General features: G+C 46.8%; 1 protein-coding gene across 2 annotated transcripts; it reads right to left on the bottom strand.

Annotated features, from left to right (window-relative positions):
- Positions 1-4,295: 4,295 nt before the first annotated feature.
- Positions 4,296-16,013, bottom strand: LOC140902221 (epididymal sperm-binding protein 1). Of its 2 annotated transcripts, none has more exons than XM_073322074.2 (9): positions 15,837-16,013; positions 13,748-13,894; positions 13,043-13,207; positions 12,534-12,689; positions 10,260-10,424; positions 9,672-9,836; positions 7,786-7,950; positions 6,722-6,871; positions 4,296-4,503 (listed from the first exon to the last, which is right to left on the bottom strand). In XM_073322074.2, exons 1-8 carry the CDS (start codon positions 15,943-15,945, stop codon positions 6,723-6,725), a joined length of 1,221 nt encoding a protein of 406 aa, XP_073178175.1. In that variant the 5' UTR covers positions 15,946-16,013; the 3' UTR covers positions 4,296-4,503; position 6,722. The 2 variants fall into 2 exon arrangements, with proteins under 2 accessions (XP_073178175.1, XP_073178174.1); XM_073322073.2 differs by having other exon boundaries at positions 6,718-6,871.
- Positions 16,014-23,663: the final 7,650 nt, after the last annotated feature.

Below are 23,663 nucleotides of genomic sequence, written 5' to 3' on the forward strand. Positions count from 1 at the left end.
TATTAGCAGGATTGTTAACTGGGCAGTATCCAACCTGTTTCCCGGGGGTGGGGAGGGGCAGGGAGCGATCCCCAGGATCCTGTTTGAGATTGTGTTTCCAACAGCCAAATTAAGGCTTATTGCAGCAATATTGCCCAAAGACATTCAGATGGCTATGGGAGTGTGGAGGTATGGAGAGTGCCTAGACATATCACACCTTAAGAAAGCAGAGCCCCAGGCCACCAGAGTGGTTGGTCAGCCCGGAGCTGGGCTCCCGCTCCTGTCGCTGTGGCCGCAGCCCCAGTGCCTTGACACAGGTGCCCCCGATCGGACACCAGTTGGTTCCGCACACAGTTGTGAATGGCCTTAAAGGACCATGGGGAACTCATGGGCCAGTGGGCTGGGAAACCCAGGGAGTCCCTAGCACTATGCTGTATTCAGCTTGGGCTGAAGCTCCTGGAGCTGTGGGGGTGACACAGGGGCCAAGAAAGCAACTTAAGATTAGGGGGGCCCCGACCCCCCAAGTCCACTGGGAGAGGAAAGCATCCAGGGATGGAGATTGGTGGGACCTCTGCAGGTGGATTCGAGAGTAAGGTTGCAGGTGCACCTTCGGGTGGGGTGGGGCCACATGAGAGCCCTGAGACATCTGAACTAGATTTTGTGGTGCTGGTGGACACCAGCACGGCTATCTCATTGCTTCCCTGCCCCGTGCTGAGATTGCCAGTCCAGGGAACTATTGAGATCCAGGAATTTGACAGCACCTCGGTGCAGGGGCAAGTATTGGGATGACTGGTCACCCAGGTGGGGAATCTTACCCAAAGATGGTCCTGGATTTATAGCCCAATAACTACAGAACCAATATTGGGCATAGATTGCTTGCGGGAGGGAGGAATAGTGGTTGATTGTGTTAACAAAGGTTTATGGAGGACCCCAAAGAAAGACTGGACCCCTGAAGTAAGGAAGGGAGATACCAGATTGCTGACACTTAGTATGTTGGAAGTGGCAGCAGTGACTGGAGATAGCAAGGAGGAATGGAGGAAGCGTTTTCCCCAGGCATGGGTGGCCCACAAGTTGGACTGTGGTAAATGGACTGGAGAACCAGTGAAAATAGAAGGACCAGCGGTCACCCCACAGAAACAATATTCTATCCCCACTGTGGCACGCTGGGCTGTAGCAGAGATAGTTAAAGAGTTGGAAGAGCAGGAAGTAGTGAAAAGAACGACTTCCTTCCTTAACTCCCCCGTATGGCCTGTGAGGAAAGCTGATGGTGTTTCATGAAGACTGACTGTTGACTATCGGAGAATCAATGTGATGACCCCGCAATGGGTGCCAATAGTTGCAGATATGACCCAGGTGTTGCAAGACATACCAAGGGAAGCGGAAAGTAAATGATGAAGAGGACATCATTGAGAAAGTGACCTGGATCGGTTGGCAAACTGGGCACAAGTGAACAATACACATTTTAAAATGGCAAAATGTAAAGTCATGTATCGAGGAACAAAGAAAATTGGCCATACTTACAGACTGGGGGACTCTCTCCTGGGAAGTAGCGGGTCTGAGAAAGATTTGAGGGTCATGGTGGATAATCCCAGTGTGATGCTGTGGGCAAAAAGGGCTAATGTGATCCTGGGATGAGCAAATCTGGGAATCTTGAGTAGGAGCAGAGAGGTTATTTTACCTCTGCATTTGGCCCTGGGGTGGCCACTGCTGGGATCCTGTGTCCAGTCCTGGTGGCCACTATTCTAAGGGAAACAAGGATACTGAGAAGTTGGAAAATGTTCAGAGAAGAGCTGCAAGCATGATGGAAGAATTGGAAAACTTTGACTCCAGGAGCTGAGTTGGTTTATTTTAACACAGAGGAGGTGGAGGGGGGAGGATCAGGACCTACACGAGGAACAAATATTAAATAATGGACTTGCCAGTCTAGCCGACAAAGCTCTAACAAGATCCAATGCCTGGAAGTTGAATTAAACGAATTCAGACTGGAAATAAGGCGTACATTTTTAACAGGGAAGGTAATTAACCCTTGGAATGATTTACCAGGGGTCACGGTGGGTTCCCCATCACTGGGGATTTTTATAACAAACCTGAATGTTTTTTCTAAAAGATCTGTGGTAGCTCAGACAGGAATTGTTTCGGGGAAGTTCTCTGGCCTGCGTTGTACAGGAGGTCAGACTAGATGATCACAATGGCCCCTTCTGGCCTTCCAATCTATGGGATCTATGAACATTTGGACTTAAACCAGCTGCAGCTGCATTGGAGTCAATAGGGCCAGATCCCCGGCTGGTGGCAATCGGCCACAGCTCCATCAGCGTCAATGGGGAGAGCCCCCAGCTGGTATGAACCAGCCATTGCTCCATTGGAGTCAATGGGGCAGGCCCCCAGCTGCTGTCAATGGGTGCTGTTCCATTACTGCCATCAAGTCGGCATCACTCCATCATTTAAATACTGACCCACACCCACTAAGGCCAGCTGGGGATCTGGCCCCCTTGCCATTTGCAAACACGGAAATGATCAGTTAAGGCACCTAAAGATTCATGACAGGACCTGAGCGCTGCTGAAAACTCAGATTGTGTGTTATTGTCACCTTCGAAATAAGAGGTGAAAACTTGACCAGAGCTTTGCCATTGATGTCACTGGAGCCAGGACTTCACCCAACCTCAGGAAGAACAAGGAGCCATTTCCACTGGGCATTTTGGGTAATTTCCCTCCAATGCATCAACCATGGACATAAAACTGGTCAGACCAGGCCAGACCCAAGATCTGTCTAGTTCAGTATCTCTGGCAATGGAAGCATGACAAGCTTCAGAGAAAGCACTGGAGAAATGTGGGGTAATCTGTCTCCCAGGATGTTCCCTTCCTGATTGTGACAGGCTGGGTCACAGAAACCCCCTTGGGACCGCCACCTGATGTGCTGAAACTACCTCTGAGCCCATTTTCCCTGGCAGCTTGGGACTTCAGTACCCTGCCTTGTTGAGCCAGACACGCTTTCCTGCTGCAAACACAGACCCAGGTCTGAACCATGTCCCCCAAAAGCTGCCGACTTAACTGAAAATAGCTTAGAAAGTGCTCCTGTCTCTAGCAGCCAGATACCCAGTTCCCCATGGGATTCAAACCCCAAATAAATCGGTTTTATTCTGTATAAAGCTTATACATATATGCACAGCTGTTTGCTCCCCCAGGTATTAAGTACTTACTCTGGGATAATTAATAAGCAAAAAGTGATTTTATTAAGTATAAAATGTAGGATTTAAGTGGTTCCAAGTAATAGCAGAGAGAACAAAGTAAGTCACCAAGCAAAATAAAACAAAAATATGCAAGTCTAAGCCTAATACAGTAAGAAACTGATTACAGATGAAACCTCACCCTCAGAGATGTTTCAATAAGCTTCTTTCACAGACTAGACTCCTTTCTAGTCTGGGCCCAATCCTTTCCCCTGGTACAGTCTTTGTTCCAGCTCAGATGGTAGCTAGGGGATTTCTCATGACTGCAGCCTCCTTTGTTCTGTTCCACCCCCTTTTATAGCTTTGGCAAAAGGTGGGAATCTTTTGTCTCTCTGGATCCCCCACCCCCCCTTCTAAATGGAAAAGCACCAGGTTTAAGATGGATTCCAGTTCCAGGTGACATGGTCACATGTTCTGTGAGACCCGAAACCTTCATTTTTCCTGGCTTGACTCACAGGAAGGCTTGCAAGTAAACAGAGCCATTTACAACCAATTGTCCTGGTAAATGGGAGCCATCAAGATTCCAAACCACCATTAATGGCCCACACTTTGCATAATTACAATAGGACCTCAGAGTTATATTTCATACTTCTAAAAAGAAAAGGAGTACTTGTGGCACCTTAGAGACTAACCAATTTATTTGAGCATGAGCTTAAGGTGCCACAAGTACTCCTTTTCTTTTTGCGAATACAGACTAACATGGCTGTTACTCTGAAACCTGTCTTCATACTTCTAGTTTCAGATACAAGAATGATATTCATACAAATAGGATGACCACACTCAGTAGATTATAAGCCTTGTAATGATACCTTACAAGAGACCTTTTGCATGAAGCATATTCCAGTTACATTATATTCACACTCATTAGCATATTTCCATAAAATCATATGGAGTGCAACATCACACTGACCACTAAGAGCGATCACCTTCAACCCTGAAGCAGGAGGATTTATAACCCTTCCAATAAGCCATGTTCATTGGGAAATGCCCAATATGCATCAGAAGCAAAAGCCATCGCACTGTCCTCATCCCAGGGAAATGGATAGGTCATTGATTGCCTTCTGCCTGGACACAGAACTCACAGACACCGTGTTTCAAAAGGTGCTTTATCTGAATTTACTAAAATCAACTAGAGAAATGAGCACATTTGGATTTGGATTCAACGGTGATTATGCCACCGGCATCTGTTGATCAGAAGCAATCTTTGTTGGGAGGGCAGAGGTGTCCAGAGCGGGGCTCATTCCTTTCATTTAATTTCAATTTTCATCATTCTGTCTCCTCCCAGCACTGGGGCGGTCACCTGAAAAGGACAGAAGGACAGACATTCAGCACCACTTCATTAGCTATACAGCAGGACGGCAGAAAAGGATCTAGGGGTTAGGGTGGATCAAAAATTGAATGAGTCGACAGCATGGTGAGGTTGTGAAAAAGGCAAATATAATTCTGAGGTGTATTAACGGAAGCATCATATGTCAGACATGGGAAGTCATTGTCCTGCTGTAGTAGGCATTGGTGAGGTCTCAGCTGGAGGACAGTGTCTAGTTTCAGGTACTGCATTTGAAGAAAGATGTGGGCAAATTGGAGAGAGTCCAGAGAAGAGTGACCGAAATGATCAGAGGTTTAGAAAACCTGACCTAGGAGGGAGATTGAAAAAATTGGGCAGGTTGAGTCTTGAGAAAAGAAGGCTGAGTGGGGAACCTGATAACAGTCTTCAAATATGCAAAAGGTTGCTAGAAAGAGGATGGAGAACAATTGTTCTCCATGGCTACCGAGGGAAAGACAAGGAGGAATTAGCTGAGTTTGCAGTTAGGTTAGATACTGGGAAAAACTTGCTAGCTCTACGGATAGTTCGGCTCTGGAGCAGGTTACCTAGGGGAGGTTGTGGCATCCTCATCATTGGAGGTTGGACAAATACCTGTCAGGGATGGTTTAGGTATATTTGGTCCTGCCTCAGCATGGGGGGCAGGAGCTGGGCTCTTCAGGTTCCTTCCAGCCCTATATCACTATGATTCCATAGTTGGGTGGTTGGTGGATGTGTATGTTGGATGGGTGACTGTGGATAGAGATGTATGAGTGCGTGGATGGATGCATATGGGAATGTATGGATGGGTGTGTATGGTGATGGATAGATGGATGCATATGATGAAAGATGGATGGACACAGAGTTGCCAGATTGGGGCCCTCTTGCGCCAGGCGCTGCCCAATCACAGAGTCACTGAGATTGGGGGCCCCTTGAACCGGGTGCTGCAGATGGTCCCTGCCTGGAAGAGTTCCCAGTGTAAATAGACAAAGGAAGGAGGATCACCCTGTGACGTTGCGCTCCACATACTTTATGGAAATACGCTTATGAATATGACATAACTGGAATATGCTAAATACCCCTTATATGGTGTCATTAGAAAGCTTGTAATCTACTAAGTGTGTTCATCCTATTTGTTTGCATGTATTATTTCTATATCTGGAGTTAGGAGAATAAGATATAAACTTGTATCACTGATGTAAACATATTAAGTGGAGGCCATTAAAGGTGCTCCAGAAACAATCAGTTGTAAATGGCCTTAGTTACTTGAAAGCCTTCCTGTGTACGTGTGGGCCAGCCCATGTGGGATGGAGACTAGGGGTCTTTTAGTGACATGTGACAATATATCACCTGATAACGAAATCCATCTTTAATCTGGTACTTTTCTATTTAGAAGGAGGGGTGGGGATCCAGAGAGACAAAAGATTCCCGCCTTGTGCCAAAGCTATAAAAGGGGGTGGAGGAGGACAAAAGAGGCTGCAAGTCATGAGAAGACCCCTGCTTACCACCTGAGATGTCTGCTGGAACTAACAAAGACTGTACCAGGGGAAAGGATTGGGCCCAGACTAGGAAGGAGTCTAGTCTGTGAAAGAAGCTTATTGGAACGTCTCTGAGGGTGAGATATTACCTGCAGTCAGTTTCTTAATGTATTAAGCTTAGAGTTGCATGTTTTTGCTTTATTTTGCTTGGTGACTTACTTTGTTCTCTCTCTTATAACTTGAAACCACCTAAATCCTACTTTTTATACTTAATAAAATCATTTTTTTCATTAATAAACCCAGTGTAAGTAATTAATACCTGAGGGAGCAAACAGCTCTGCATATCTCTCTACCAGTGATACAGAGGGCGAACAATTTATGAATTTACCCTGTATAAGCTTTATACAGAGTAAAACGGATTTATTTGGGGTTTGGAGCCCATTTGGAGCTGGGTGTCTGGGTGCTGGAGACAAGTACCTGCTGAGCTGTTTTCATTTAAGTCTGCAGCTTTGGGGGTATGGCCCAGACCCTGAGTCTGTGTTGCAGCCAGCTAGCATGTCTGGCTCACCAAGGCAGGGTTCTTGTAGTCCCAAGTTGGCAAGGAAAACAGGCTCAGAGGTAATTTCAGCACATCAGGTGACAGTCCAAGGGGATCTCTGTGACCGAACCTGTCACACACACCCCTAGTCCAGATGGGAATGCTATAAACAGAAACCATCCCATTGCCCTGTCCTACCTGCCTCAGGCAGGACAGTAGCTCCACTGATGGTCCCGGTCATAGTTGTCTGTGCTGGAACACCAGAACTTCCCGCTAGACGCCCCCAGGTTGGTGCAGGTGTGGAATTTAAACTTCTTGTAGATGAAGGGAAAGACACAGGGCTTGTCATAGTCTGCAGACCAAACACACCGACAGCGGGTGAGCACTGTGACCAGAATCACAGGTAACGCATAGCAAATACAAGTGGCATCAGACCACGAGCAAACACTTTGTTAGATAGTTCCCCAGGCAGCTCAAGGCTAGGGGGGAGAGTGTGGCCCTGTGACAGGGGCGCCAGGCTGAGCAATGAGAGACTTGGGTGCTATACCTGGCTCTGCTGGGTGACCTTTCGGAAGGCACGGCCCAGCTCCATGCCTCTGTTTCCCCACTTCTGCAACATGGGGCTAATGAGCCAAAGATGCCAAGGGGACAGGCAAAAAATGTCTGTGCTGTTGGAGGTTGCATATGCAAAATGTGGTAGGTGGTTTGTGGGTCCGTGAGAAGTTCATTTAGCCATCTTATATATGCACAGGTGGTTAGACACAGCCACACCTCAGATGTGTTTTAGGAGTACATCCTCTGTGGTTATTACATGCATTAGTCAAGGCCTTTAGATACTAGTGTGAGAACTGGGGCCCCTTTTGCTGAGATTGGGGCACTGAGTGTCACCCAGACACAGAGTCTCTGAGATCGGGGCCCTGTCACACCGGGCGCTGCCCAGACACAGAGTCACTGAGATCGGGGTTGTGCCAGGCTCTGCCCAGACAGACAGAGACCGACAGTCCCTGTCTCAGAGCACTGACAATCTAAACAGCCAATAGAAGGAGTCCCTCTGCTCGAGGGCGATTTGGGGGATGGTTTTAAGAACTGCTCCCCATGAACTTCAGCTTGCTCAGCTTTTCCTAAGGGGCGGGGGATGGGGACCAAAAAACCAACCAACCAGTTCCTAATTGACTCACCCAAGGAGTCTATGACAGAATTGAACCAGGTCTCAGTGAGCTGAACACCTTAACCGCAAGGCTCAGCTTCCTCTGCCCCCTGCCTTACCTGGCGTGGAGCAATAAGTCCACTTCTTGTCCACGTCGTAATTCCTGGTGGTGCTGCACCACAGTTTCCCTGAGCTCTCCCCGTCGCTGGTGCAGGTGTGGTGCATTTGTTTTTTGTAGAGGAAGGGGAACGCACAGCTCTTTCCTGCCGCGTTCCCACCCAGGACTAGGGAGGCAAAGATAGTTATAGGTGGTTATAGACTCTGCCAACACGCCCACCTGCCTATGGACTAACAGCTGCTGCATCCCACAATGATCCGGCCACCCATCACCAACAGCCAAGAAATCTCAAGTAGGCTTTCATAGATTCCAAGGCCAGAAGGAGTAATGGTCTCAAGTTGCAGTGGGGGAGATTTAGGTTGGATATTAGGAAAAACTTTTTCACTAGGAGGGTGGTGAAACACTGGAATGCGTTACCTAGGGAGGTGGTGGAATCTCCTTCCTTAGAAGTTTTTAAGGTCAGGCTTGACAAAGCCCTGGCTGGGATGATTTAGTCGGGGATCTGTCCTGCTTTGAGCAGGGGGTTGGACTAGATGACCTCCTGAGGTCCCTTCCAACCCTGATATTCTATGATTGTGATCATGTAGTCTGACTTGTGGAACACAGGCCAGTGACTGTCCCCCGGTTCTCTCTGTGTTGAACCCAATAACTTGGGTTTCACTTAAGTATCTTCTAGGACAGCATCCAGTCTGGATTTTATGACATTGTCATGGCTAAAGTATCTTCCAGGAAAGCCAACACAGGGCTGGGACAGGAACCTGGATTTCCAAATCCCACTGGGGTCAGACCCTCCATCAGTTCTGGATCTGATTCTATGGCTGTTCCGAGACCCTGGCCTTGAACCTTTCCTGAAAGAATCCTTAGCTGCTGGGAGGGGCGTGTTGTAAGCCACTATCCCACCCACCAATCAAATAGACACCCACTGCCCAACTCGCATTGGCATCCAAGTGTCACAACTTCTCACTGGCTCGGGGCACAGCAGAGATGTGATGAGATTATACAGGAGATCTGGAGGCCCCTGAACAATTCGGTAAATAGAGGTGGATGAAACTTTTCAGATGAAATGTTTTGGTGAAAAGTATGGACTCAGTGAAGCCAAAATGTGTTGTGAATTTGTGTCAGTTTTGTGGGATTGTTCGTGTCGGAAAAATGACCAAAAAGTCAGAAAAAGTCTATTCTTCAATTTGAAACAACTTCTGCTTTCAAAATCTCCTTCTATTTTATTAAAACCAACATTTAGAAAGTTTTTTAAATGCTCAAAATTGAAATGAAATGTTTCATTCCACCCAAGGGTATTTTCAGTTCAATGAAAATTTAAAACAAATAGTTTTTGGGATCCACCCAAATCAATTTTGTTTCCTGATTTTTTAATTCACAAAAAGCATCAAAGAAAATTTCAATTCCAGTATCCACCCAAAATGTTTTTTTCCCTGATCTTACAAATGATGGAAAATTTTGAACAAGTTTGTTTCCGGGATCCTCCCAAAACACATTGTCCCCCGATTTTTTTGATTAATTAAAAACTGTGAAATATTTCGTTTTCTGGACAACCTGAGACAAATGTTTTTCTAATTTTTTGACTCACTGAAAATGTCAGACATTTCATCTTAGGAATGCACTTGAAACCATTTTTCTGACTTTGCAATGCAATGACAATTTTTAAAAAAAAGATCTTTCATGATCCACCTGAAATAATTCCCCCCCTCCCCGATTTTTTGATTCAATGACAATTTCAAAAAATTCATTTTCATGGCAATCCATGAGAAGCTCCTCCCCCCACCCCGATTTTTCAGAATCACTACAAATTAATTATTTGCCCAGCTGTATGGGAAAAGACAGAGTCAGATCTGCCCCAAAGGGAACATATGAAGAGACTGGATACATTACTGGTATCGGGGCAGTAGCTCCACAGCTTATCCTGGTCGTAGTTGTGAGTTGTGGCGCACCAGAAATTTCCCATCTTGTCTCCAGCGTTGCTGCAGCTGTAAAATAGCTGGTTTTTGTAGACAAAAGGAAATGTGCAGCGCTGGCCATTGGAGTTCCCCCCGTAGGCTACAAAGGCAATGAGCAAAGCAGAATGAACAGCAGGAATGCCAAAGAGAGCGACCGTCGTGGCTGTTTTCTTAGCAAAAAAGAAAAGCCTGGGTGGGGGTGTCTCGTCTCACTGCTGCAGCAAAAGCCAAAGATAATTTTTTACAGTGGGTGAATGACGTTGTGTCTAGGAGCACGGGATCATCCCAGGGGCCCATCTAGCCTGGTATCCCGTCTCTGACAGCCGCATCACAAGGAGATGCCATGCAATCTGGCTGCACAGGGGAAGCCATTTGTGGCATGCAGCTCCTCCAGCGAGCTCATTTGGCCCGCAAGACTGGGTGACAGCCCTAACTATGCTAGAGCTCCATGTACCGGCACGTCCTCCACAAACCCGTTACTTCTGTGCCGACACAGAGCACTCTGGTCGTGACCGGGACTCACCCTTGCTCAAGCAGAAGCGCCAGAGATGGTCTTTGTCATAGTTGGGAGTGGTAGCACACCAAGGCCTTCCCATCTGGTCATCGACGGCCGTACAGCTGTGGTAGGTGTTGCCCTTATAGATGAAAGGGAAAACGCAAGGGGAGCTGTCTGAATTTCCCCCTGCCACTGGTGGAGAAAGAGGCAAGGGAGGAAAGGGTTAAAAACAGGGCAGAAGGTAGGACACAGGGTGGGCGATTTGCGGGAGAACTGGGTGCGAATTTTCCCAACAAAACTATTTTTTTAAAGTTGAAAAAATGCCAATTCATGGGAATTGAAAGTGTTTGAGCATTTTGATGAAAGTTGCTGGTTTTGACGCATTTCCCGACTTGAAAAACATGTAGGAGGGAAAAAAGCGTGGAAACGTTTAGACGTGTTCGAAATGGGGGAAAAAGATCTGGGTTCCCGGTTGGGAGCACCTTTTTGCTTTGAAATGTAAGCAGAGTCTGAATGAGCTCTCCCCTGACATCTAGTGGTGAGCTGTGGAAGAGGATTTCAGAACCTGATCTCACTTGCATGGGCACACCCACCCTGCCTAGGTGCTCAGCATGATGGGATTGCTTGCCCAAATGGTCACTTTTGGCTGGTGTGGGATCCCCAATCTCCTTGTTAGTGGGGCAGGAGTAATAAAGCGTTGCTATTCTTGTTGTGTGAATCATGGGCAGCAGAACTGTACTTGGCATATCCCAATAGAGGGACCCACCCTCAACTGAATGACACTCGCCAGGCAGGGGACATGGGTTCCAAAGCCTAGTGAACTGAGGGAGGGTGGGGCAGATGTTTATGGGTGGTGGTGTGGGCTGTGCCCAAGGGCCCCAGACACTCTTTGACCCTTCCTCTCTCTATTGTGTAATAATTTAAACTTAACTGAGAGTCTTGTTACATGCTGTAAAGCTGAAATCACTGATATCTAGGTCTAAGTATTAGACCTGCTTTGGGACAGTGCCTCTGATGCAAGAGATTGACCTGTGTGCACGAGCAGTGAGGTTCCCCCACTAACAGCTGAAATCATTGAGAGCTGTATTAAGTGATGGGCCCTGAAGACATCTTAGTGAGTGGCCAGCAGGGCAGCTGGTGGAGAGGGTCAGAGCAGAGCCCTGCAGAGAGGGGTGGCAAGTGAATTCCTGAGCAGTGGAGCGAGTAAGGTGCCTCCTTACCCACCCTCCCTCCACCCATGGTGGAAGGTGAACTCTGCAGATGTGCCTCTGAAATCTAGGTCTGCACTGACCAAGGACAACAACTGTGAGTGGGGTGCAGAGAAGGGATGGGCATGTTAAAGGAACTTTTGGTTGCTGGACTTAAGACCCTGAGTGGAAAGGGACATGCCCAACTTACTTGGGGTGGGTCTTTTGCTCATGGCTTATGCTTATGAACCCTGTTTGTGGCGTTTTCCCAAATTAATGCAGAGTTACTTCCCTCCTTTTATTAAAAGTTTCTATTCTACACTCAGACCCTGTGCTTGCAAGTGGGGAAGTATTGCCTCTTAGAGGTGCCCAGAAGGTGTTGTGTAATTGTCCCAGCTCACTGGGTGGGGGCTCGAGCTGGTTCTCTGTTATATTGTTGAAAAGGAACCCTAGATACTGAACCCTGCCCTTGTTGCTGTCAGCTCTGACTGGCAGAAGGGTTACAGAAATGTAAGCTAATTAGAGTAAAAAAAACATTTAAAAAAGAAAAAAAGGTTGAAATGGAAACAGAAAGTTTCAAAACAAAACTTTTCAACTGAGCTGAACTGAAAGAGTTTGGCTTTTCAGTTCATGTATATTTTTGAGGTTTCATTTTTTCCCCCTCCAATCCCAGAGGGGAAAATTTTTGAATTCCCAAAAATATTTCTCGGCTTTTTGACACCTTGGAAGAAAATCCAAGGTGTCGATCGGCAGCACTGGGCAAAATTTTGGTTTGGTTTGGTTCAATATGGGTACTGAGGTGTTCCTTGCTCCTACAGGACCTATATACAAATGAATGTTTCTTGCCCACTCATTTTGTTTGACCGTTCAGATACCACAGTAATGGAGACAGTAAAAACGCCTGGAGTAGAATAGAGCATTGCCCAGACACACAGTCACTGAGATTAGGCCCTGCCATGCCGGGTGCTGCCCAGACACACAGTCAAAACCAGGAATGGAACCCATGTGTCCTGATTCCCTTTCCTGTGCTCTCTCCACTGGGCCATGCTGCCTCTTGCCCCCATAGTCTGTGTCATGCCCACCTACCCCTTAAGCCTCTCCTGGCCCCACGTACCTGCCGTGCCGCAGTACCTCCATTTACGGTCCGCTTCGTAGTTGCTCGTGGTGGCACACCAGGGCCGCTTGCTGTCATCTGTGGTGCAAGCCGTGTACACCCTGCCTTTGTAGCTGAACGGGAATGTGCAGGGGCCCTCCGAGTTCCCGCCAAGCACTGGGAGAGATGGGACGGGGGAGACAAAGAGCATGCTGGGTAATGTGGCTCATACTCAAACCAGAATTGCCCCAAGTTGAGCCTGTTTCCAGGTAAATAAAACCCCTCACCTCCCCAAGCCCCCCAGCAACCTGGTCAATGTCCCCCATCCACTGTGGGATAGTGCAGGGAATGGGGGACTAGGTTATGGGGCACTGGCAGAGCTGAGTTGGAGGGAAGCCCAGGGCTAGGCTAGAAGGGGCTGTGGGTCAGGAGTGAAGGGCACCAACAGGGCTGGGTGAGTGGGGGGACGTTGGGTGTGGCCGTGTTCCCTACCCATGCCCCCGGCTGGGGAGCCCCCAGAGGCACCGTACTTGTGTCAGGACAGTAGCTCCAGCGCTGGTCCGTGTCGTAGTTTGCTGTGGTGGCGCACCAGGGCAGGGCCCCTTGGCTCCGCTCCGTGGTGCAGGTGCGGAAGGTGCGGCCCTGGTCCACGAAGGGGAAGAAGCAGGGCTGGCCGCCCGTGTTCCCGCCATAGGCTGGGGGGAGACACAGGCAGGGACCGTCAGGGGGTGGGAAGCCCTGGGGGCAGCGCAGATGGGTGCGGACCCCTCACCCCACCCTGGACAGAGCCTGGAGGGGAGGGTAAGGACCACCAGAGTTGGGGACCCTGCTGCCACCGTGCAAGGGTCTGACCCATAGTCAGACAGACAGATGGGCAGAGGTGTATTGGGCTAGACAGACAGACAGAGTAGGGTATATGGGGCTAGACAGACAGACCAACTGGGTGGCTCTGCCCTGCCCAGCTCTGGAGATGTCACTAGGGCAGGTGCCAGGAAGACGGTGGCCGAGTGCCTGGACATGGGCCAGACTCACCAGCTCCAGGCGTGTGGGATCACAAATGGGGAACATGACGCTCCTCCGTGCTGCCCCCCATCCCCATCCCAACCCCGGGCTGCCCCACATCTCCATCCCTTCCCCCCGGCTGCCTCTGTCCCACTCTCGTCCCCTGGCTTCTCTCCTGTCCTGTCCCCCAGCTGTCCCCCCGTCCTGTCCCTGTCCCACCCTTGGGCGCTCACCCTCCTCAGAGCAGAACCTGTAGGCCTTGTCCCGGTCGTAGCTGGCCGTGGTGGCGCACCAGGGCCGGCTGCTGTCTTCGGTCGTGCAGGACGTGTAGACCTTGCCCTTGTAGGTGAAGGGGAAGATGCAGGGGGCAGGGTCCGCACCTGGCCATGAACAAGGGGCAGAGATCAGAAAAGGGGGAGATGGCCACCAGGGGGCCCCTCCAAGCCCAGCAGGGAGAGCCCTGGGCCGGGAGTCAGGAAGCCTGGGTTCTAGCCACGGCTCAGGGAGGGGGAGGGGTCTAGTGGTTGGCGGGGGCGTTGGGAGCCAGGACTCCTGCTGTCCATCTCTGACCCCCTACCAGGCTGGTATGTCTCGCACTGCTTCACAAAACACTGCGCTACTCTATACAACGACAGCGCGTCCCTCAACACCCACTGCACTACACATGCCCACTGCCACCCAGCATCCACTACGCCACAACCGCCACACCACGATACTAATCAAAAACACACTGCTCCATAACACACAGCGTATTACACTCCACAACAAAACAGTCCCCTGAACAGTACCATACGGCTCCACAACACAACATGCTGCTCCACAACATGGTCTGTTACACTTTACATCACACAGCTACACAACGACAGACTGCTCCTCGGCACACACTCTTCTACACTGCACACCAACACGCTGCTGAAGAACAACACAATCTACTACACTACAACCCACTGCTCCACAACAGAGACTTTATTACACAACACAACAGCACACTGCTCCACAACATGCACTCTCCTCCACTACACAACACACCATTCCACTGCATTACAACACACTGCTCTACAACACGTACTTTACTAAACACAACACACTGCTTCACAACATGTACTGTACTACATAACACAACAACCTACTCCACAACACAACCCATTGCTCCACAACACAGAGTGTATTACACCCCACTGCACAACAAAACAGTCCCCTGAACAGCACCATATGGCTCTACTGCACAACATGCTGCTTCACAATATAGAAAAAGAATAAATGGACACAAATCAGACGTCAAGAATTATAAAACATGCACAAATAAGTCAGAGAACACTTCAGCCTCCCTGGACACTCAATTACAGACCTAAAAGTGGCAATTCTTCAACAAAAAAACTTCAGAAACAGACTCCAAAGAGAAACAGCAAAACTGGAATTAACCTGCAAAACTAGACACCATTAAATTAGGCTTGAATAAAGCCTGGGAGTGGATGAGTCATTACACTAACTAAAAACTATTTCCCCATGCTAATTTTTCCCCTGCTGTTACTTACACCTTCTTGTCAACTGTTTGAAATGGGTCATCCTGATTATCACGACAAATGTTTGGTTTTTTTCCTTCCTGCTGATAATAGTCCATCTTAATCGATTGGTCTCGTTATAGTGGGTATGGCAACATCCATTTTTTCATGTTCTCTGTATATATATCTTCCTTCTGTATTTTCCACTACATGCATCTGATGAAGTGGGTTCTAGCCCACGAAAGCTTATGCCCAAATAAATTTGTTAGTCTCTAAAGTGCCACAAGTACTCCTCGTTCTTTCTGCTGATACAGACTAACACGGCTACCACTCTGAAACTTGTCACAATATAGTCTGTTACACTTCACACCACACAGCTTCACAACAGACTGCTCCTCAGTGCACACTCTCCGACACTGCAGACCAACACTCTGCTGCAGAGCCACACAATCTATTACACCCACCATGCACTGCTCCACAACACAGACTCTACTACACTACACAACATACTGCTCCACAACATGCATTCTACTACACAACACAACATGCACTCCACTGCACAAGAACACACTGATCCACAACTTGCATTCTACTACACAACAGCCTGCTCCACAACACAACAGCACACTGCTCCACAACGTGCACACTACAGCACTACCCAACAACACACCACTTCAGAACATGCACTCCACTATAACACACTGCTCCACGACATGTACTTTACTACACAACATAAAACAACACCCTGCTGCATAGCCACACACTCTACCACACTACACACCAACACACACCGACCCAAGACAGCCCCTGCCTCCCTTACCCTGGGTCCCCTCGCAGAGCAGTGCCAAAGCCCAGGCCAGGACGCACGTAGCTGCAGGTGAAGCCATTGTCCTGTCCCCACTGTCCCAGCCCCGAAGCCCCAGACCCATATATACAGCCTCCCTTGGGGGCTCCACCCCTTGGCTGCCCCCCAGGAGATTCCCTGCTTGCAAGATGGTTTGCTGCCTAACCACTCTGCTATGCCCATGGCAAATCATTAGCCCTTTGCTTCCTGAAACCTGAGCTCCCTGGATGCCAGAATCTTCCCCACCCTGCTGGCTTGGGAGCACACCCTGCGCACCTCACTCCTTGGTCATATCGAGGACTTGAATCCCAGACGGCACGGTTCGTTGTCTGACCGGAGAGAGACAGGCAACACCAGCAAGGTCCAAACACAAAGCTCTTTATTGAAGAGTGCACACAACAATAGAGAGCAGCCCGTCTCCAAAGAGAACCAGCAGCCTCTAAGTAAAACTAATAGGTTTTTATAAACAGTTTCGTCGCGTCACAAATTTATTCATAAAGCAGCCCACCCCTCCCCTATGTTAGTTAAAATCCTCTTTCTCTATAGGCATGCACATCTACCCCCTGTCATAAATATAAAGGGAAGGGTAAACCCCTTTGAAATCCCTCCTGGCCAGGGGAAAGCTCCTCTCACCTGTAAAGGGTTAAGAAGCTAAAGGTAACCTCGCTGGCACCTGACCAAAATGACCAATGAGGAGACAAGATACTTTCAAAAGCTGGGAGGAGGGAGAGAAACAAAGGGTCTGTGTGTCTGTATGCTGGTTTCTGCCAGGGATAGACCAGGAATGGAGCCTTAGAACTTTTAGTAAGTAATCTAGCTAGGTATGTGTTAGATTATGATTTCTTTAAATGGCTGAGAAAAGAATTGTGCTGAATAGAATAACTATTTCTGTCTGTGTATCTTTTTTGTAACTTAAGGTTTTGCCTAGAGGGGTTCTCTATGTTTTTGAATCTAATTACCCTGTAAGATATCTACCATCCTGATTTTACAGGGGGGATTTCTTCATTTCTATTTACTTCTATTTTTATTAAAAGTCTTCTTGTAAGAAACTGAATGCTTTTTCATTGTTCTCAGATCCAAGGGTTTGGGTCTGTGGTCACCTATGCAAATTGGTGAGGCTTTTTATCCAACATTTCCCAGGAAAGGGGGGGTGCAAGTGTTGGGAAGATTGTTCATTGTTCTTAAGATCCAAGGGTCTGGGTCTGTAGTCACCTAGGCAAATTGAGGCTTTTTACCAAACCTTGTCCAGGAAGTGGGGTGCAAGGTTTTGGGAAGTATTTTGGGGGGAAAGACGCGTCCAAACAGCTCTTCCCCAGTAACCAGTATTAGTTTGGTGGTGGTAGCGGCCAGTCCAAGGACAACGGGTGGAATATTTTGTACCTTGGGGAAGTTTTGACCTAAGCTGGTAAAGATAAGCTTAGGAGGTTTTTCATGCAGGTCCCCACATCTGTACCCTAGAGTTCAGAGTAGGGGAGGAACCTTGACAGAGTGGAAAACAGCGCCTCTGTATCTCAAGGACTGTTCCCAGCACATCTGGTACAAAAATGCAGGAATGCAGGCCTCCCCTTTTTTCTCACCCTCTGTAACTTAAACACATATTCCTTCATTCTACTTTCAGAGACTTTCCCAGCAGCCTCTCTTAGCCTGACTTTGGTTTGGTTGGCATAACTGCCTCCTGTTTAGCTTTTCTCACCTAACAGTCCCCCCTTTGTCCCCAGAGTGCCATAGGGGAACTCTTGGGACATACTGGTCTCTGTGTGGAGTGACTTAAAAATATTCACTGGTTGGTAGGGCACAGCTTGGTACCCATCTAACAGCCACATCTTAACATAACATACAAAACTATTAGGCCACAAACAATTACAACGGCACTGCAAAGCAAGTTATGTAACCAGCCACCTATATCTGGAACCCAATTGAACAAATTGCCCCACCATGAGTTGACTTGCTCTCCTCCATGGTCTTTTGCAACTTGCACAAGGTGGTTTGCTCTTTCCCAGGTGGTGCTATAAACGTCCGGAACATATACACAGCATTCTTGCCCAATTAACGTACATGTTTCTCCCTGAGAGGCCAGCAAAATATCTAATGCCAAGCGGTTTTGGAGAACCATCTGCCTTAATTTTTTTTGTTCGGTTGCCAAGTCTACCAAGGCATCGGTAGTAGTATTTGCCATCATCTCCAACACTCCCTGAAGTCTCATGACTCCTTCCCCAATATTCCAAGTGGCACCTCCACAGGCGAAGACAAATCCTGCACAAGCACCCGTCCAGTCATTGAGGGCACACCAAGTAAGGGGGCGAGAGTCATTTGCATCTTCCTCAGCCCCTCTTACATTTCTGATTTTCCCTTTAGGGTGACATGTGCGATATACTACAGGTGGTTCTAACCAAGCCAAGTAGCAGGATCCACTCCATGAAGGAGGGAGGGCTAAGTATGCCTTGTTACCACACACCCAGTATACTCCAAAAAGGGTAGGAGTGACTTTGGACCAGGTATTATTAATACGTTCGTACCATCCGGTCCAAGATGGGAGGAGGGAGAATTTAGCCGCGGAGGCGTTAGAGGAACATAAACACAAAGTATGAGTTGGCAGGTTATACCCAAGCGTACAATTTATAACGTAATGCTCAATCAACTTATGATCTTTATACAAAAAATGTTTTTCCCCATGCAGACTGCACTTGTTACCTGCAAATCTATATCACGCGGAGATGCAAGAGGTTGCCCCATCCAGGAGAGAGATATTAGGACCTCTTTTACTCCCGAAATGAGTGCCATTAAAGTAGGCTGTGCACTCACTATTACCCAAAGTTATTTTCCCTTCTCTTAAGAGGCACCATTGACCAACTCGTTTCCAAACTATTAGATACCTGCTTTCAGAGATGCCGGTATCAGCCCAGGTAATATTTCAATTGCCTGAAGAATTTTTTCAGGACGGGGTCCAGGTCATATTCATTGCACTAAGGGGAATAGGAACCATGGGAAGACTTTTTTGGCTATCTGCTGGTACTAATGGGCACACCCAGCATGAAGTGTTTTGTAGGGCTGGCATACGAGATTTCATTTCATGGGCAAGACGTATAAATGTGTTAGAACTGTGTGATTCTATAGTCTCAACTCCCCATACCACCAAAAAAAAAAAAAATAACAAATAACAAACAGATTAAAAACACAAGAACCCAGTTTAGAGAACGGGGCCATCCTTCCCTGAGAGGGCACCACCAACTCAAGGTTTTTTTTAGCTGCAGCCGGAGCTTCAGGTCGCCCAAAGGGGTAGCAGTCCATTTGTCTTGAGCACAGATGTCGTCTGCTTCTGATTCACCCAGTTCATGGTGGGATGAATGTGCGTAGCTTCCTCAAAGTCCGACGCCAACTGCTTCTGGGGAATCTTTTTACAGGTCAGGTTCCCTAGCGGTGCTCCTCTTGACTCTGGTATGATGGATCCAGGTGGGTAGCTCCTTCAGTCGGATAGCGGTAGGGCTCACCAGAAGGGTTTCAAAGAGTCCCAGCCACTGTGGTTGAAGCGGAGTCTTCTGATATGCTTTTATCCACACAGGATCACCTGGTAAAAAAGAATGAACAGATTCCCACAAAGGTAAGGACTGGGAGTGGGCAGAGTATTGTTGCAATGTCAGTAGATGTCTCTGCAATTCTTTCACATAAGTCTCTGTGGCTTTGGTCATATCAGTATCATTGGGAACTGATATCAAAGGAGCGAAGGTTGGGGGTATATATCCAAACAGGATTTCGTAAGGTGTCAGTTTAGTTCTGGCACTCGGAGTTGTTTGAATGGTGTAGAGAGCTAGAGGAAGGACTTTAGTCCATCTCATATTGACTTCCCGGCATAATTTTGTCAAAAGATTTTTTAGAGTTCCGTTCATCCACTCCACCTGGCCCATTTTGTTCCTACCGGTCAGTTCGTTACAAATTTTTGCAGTAAAATGAGTACCTTGGTCTGAGTCAATTATTTCGGGGGGGGGGGACAAATCTTGGTATAATTTCGTTAAGTAATACCTTACATACAGCAGTTGCAGTCGCTCGAGTGGTGGAATAAGCTTCCAACGGTCTATTATGACTAATAAATGCCGCTTTCCTTCAGAGGGAGGTAAATCAGTAAAATCAATCTGTACATGCTGCATAGGTCTGTGAGCCCACCTGCACCCCTAGGTGGTGCTTGCTTATTTACACCCCTTGGGCTACACTGCTGACACAGAGCACACTTTTCTACTGTCCTTCTGACTAGTTCGTAAAGTCCTGAGGAAACAAACTGTTTTAACATAATCTGGGCCATTTTATTTGCTCCCAAGTGCGTATTTTTGTGGATCTGTTCCATCACTGCACTCTGTTGGTTTTTAGGTAAAACAAAATGACCATTACACTTCCACATTCCCATGGAATTGGGCTTAGCTCCCCATTTTTCCCAGATTATTTTTTTACTATCTGGGGCTTGCTGTTGCCAGGTTAAAAGAGGTGAACGTAAATCTAATTGAGTATTTTGTAAGGCAGCGGTTCTAGCAGCCTCATCGGCCAAGCGGTTACCTATTGATACAGGATCAGTGTTTTACAGATCTCACAGATGCTTGGGCACATTCAAGCCCCCTTCTTTCTTGGCTGTTAGCAAAATCCCAGCTGAGAGTAGTGTCCTTGGGCAGGCCAGCGTCTTATCTTTGGACCGAGCCTGCCAGTTACTGCGTTGAAGTAGCTCGTCCTCCGTTTGTTCTTTTTCTTCTCCCCTTCTTGGCTTCTATTAACCTGCAAAGGAAACTTTCACTTTCCACTCACACACCTTTGTTCAAAAATGAACACATATACATTGCCCATTATACAGCACTTTAGTCTTATTGTTCAATGTATACCACATACACCCTTCTAGTAAAATGACTTTATTATGGAGCTTTGGAGCAACAAGCCAGGACAAGCACACCTACTTTTGAGGAGTCCACTTGGTACAACCTCTGGCGTCCAATAGCTTTCCTCCCTCCCCAGCCCTCTGGCTAGCAATTTGAGGTAGCCAGAAGGATCCCATGTATAATACGGGGAGTGGGTTAACCTTTCATGTCCTTGCTTCCAAAGACTGTTGGTGTGTGAATTTTAACAACAATTTTTTTTCCAATTAAAAGATCTGGCCAATGAAATTTATTTTTCTTTCTTAAGCAAATGTATTCAACTTTAGTATATTACATTTTCCTGATATTATCCAAACACTTTTTATTCCAAATTGAATAAAACAAGTATCTGCATTTTAATTTAACCCTTCTATTTAGTTTTAAACTAAACTGTCCTATGAAAAATTAAACACAGCAATTCTGGCCACAAGACAAACACCACAAGACAGGACATAGAACACAGAACAGAATTCCTACTGTGCCAGTAAATTGATATGTTGAATTGCTTTTCATCTGGCATCAGTTTTCTCTGATTTTCTGAAAGACAAAAAGAACATAGATCTACCCCTTCTGGGCAGTCAGTCATTCTTAAAATATTTCCTTTTTATACAAATACCCTTGTTAATTGCAGGCAAAACAGAGGAATTACCCATATTTTCTTGTATTTGTTTCATAGGCAGCCCAGGTTTCAGTGGCTTTTACCTTATCAGTTAGGTAATTTACATTAAAACAAATGCTTTTCGGCTTGCTTTTGGACCCACAACTTAAAGATTTTTACTTTAAAAAGGGCACAATAAACTTTACCAGACTTTTACTTTTACCTCCTGTTTTCACAACACACAACTCTAAAAAGGAAAACACCAACTATTGTAGCCCCTTAGAGTCTAATAGGATCTTAATTAAATAGCATTATATATTTACATTCCTTTATACATTTGGGCGGTTAAGTTCCAGTAAAACCCCTTATGTTCTTTTAGCTAATTTGACTAAATTTTTCATAGCCAAATTATTTCAATCATATAGTCTCTTTGCCTGGATTTATTTACAGACATTTCTTTGAAAAAAAGGCCCATTTTCCCTTCAGAATGGCTGCAAAGAAACCAAAAATTCTTTTTCTTTAGCATAATTCCCTCCAGCAACTACAGAGTTAATGTCTCACTTTCTTTCCTTAAATCACTTGCTTATTCTCCAAAACGACACCCCAATCAACTCAGATTTTAACATTCCAAGTATTATTCCGGGATTTACGTTTTCCATTCCTGTAATTATTTACTCCTCTTTTTTCACTATGCCCTCCAAGTTTCCAACCTGTTTTCCAATCTCTCTATCTGTTGCTTGCCCGCTTGGGCCCGATCCTGTTTTTCTCTCTGAACTGTCCCTTCCATGAGCACCAGCTTTGTTCCACTACCAATTTCACAAGGAGGCTGGGCTTCTTAACTACCCCAGCCCTCCTGGTCTCTTCTCTTAAATATTCTCACTCACAAGGGCTACCCGAGTCCTCCCCCATGAGGCTTGTCACCTGGACAGAACACACGGCCAATTGGCGGTTTAACTATTTAATTTCCTCTTATGGCAGACACACTGTTGTTACGGCATATCCTGAGCACAAATGGTTACATTTTGACAAGTCTCTGAAGGACTGGTACTTGCTTAGCCAGTGCTTCCTTTTCTGCCTGGAAGTCCTGGTTTAAGGCTTGCAACTGGTCCTGGGCATAGGTCAGAAAGCCGAGGGTAAGCCGGAGGAGGGGCAGAAGCAGGCATAGCACAGAGCGGGGCTGGAGACCCCTGAGATGAATAAGAAAAGGAGGAGGAAAGAGGACGTCCTTGACTCTTCCATACAAACAGCTTTGAAAGCCATACGTCCTTCTTTTGGCTTATAATTATACCATACAAACAAATAATCCATTTGTCCCGGTCTAAGATCAACCAGAATATCTTTTAAGGAATCCATCCTGTCTGCGGAAAAAGTTCCGCAGGCCGGCCAGTCCTTAGTCGGGGACAAATGAGTGGTGAAAGCTGGCCATTGAACCTGACATAAATTATTCATCTTTGATTTAGTTAACCCAGTAGTTCCAGAGATTCCCTTCCAATCTCTGAGTATCAGAAACAACGGGGCATCCCCCAGGCATTTACTGCCAAATTGTCCCATCCTAGGTGGAAAGGGGACTCAAACCCACAATCCCCAACTCTTATTATCAAGCGATTATTATCACGGTTCGTTGTCTGACCGGAGAGAGACAGGCAACACCAGCAAGGTCTGAACATAAAGCTCTTTATTGAAGAGTGCACACAACAATAGAGAGCGGCCCGTCTCCAAAGAGAACCAGCAGCCTCTAAGTAAAACTAATAGGTTTTTATAAACAGTTCCGTCGCGTCACAAATTTGTTCATAAAGCAGCCCACCCCTCCCTTATATTAGTTAAAATCCTCTTTCTCTATAGGCATGCTCATCTACCCCCCTTATTGTAGATAACTTTTAGCAAATCATAGTGCTTCACTAACTTTTTTATCGGTATGGGTGTCAACTACGAGACGAGGAGTTAAAACAGACATAACACAAGAGCAGGGAGTGGAACCTCTTACACAACAACCTTTGTACAATATTTGCTGCAAATATATAACAGTGGTTGCAACAATGATCTATACCGTCACAGGTTATGTGAATAACCTCACCCCCCTACTCCCACTCCCCAACGCAAAATTGATGCAAGAAGGGATGACACAAACATCACTGACTGCATCCCAAGAGCTCCCCACCCTTGGTTCTGTTTTACTACAGCTAGTATTGGGTTAGAAGCCGTACCAGCGTATAATAGAAATGATTTATCAAAGTCATGTTCAATAACATGATTGAATCTCTTTACAAACTCAAGGTAGAACAATAGTGGATTGGATCTGCTCTTGCAGCATGGTTC

The sequence above is a fragment of the Lepidochelys kempii genome, chromosome 23 (assembly GCF_965140285.1).
Source record: "Lepidochelys kempii isolate rLepKem1 chromosome 23, rLepKem1.hap1, whole genome shotgun sequence".
Lineage (NCBI taxonomy): Eukaryota > Metazoa > Chordata > Testudines > Cheloniidae > Lepidochelys > Lepidochelys kempii.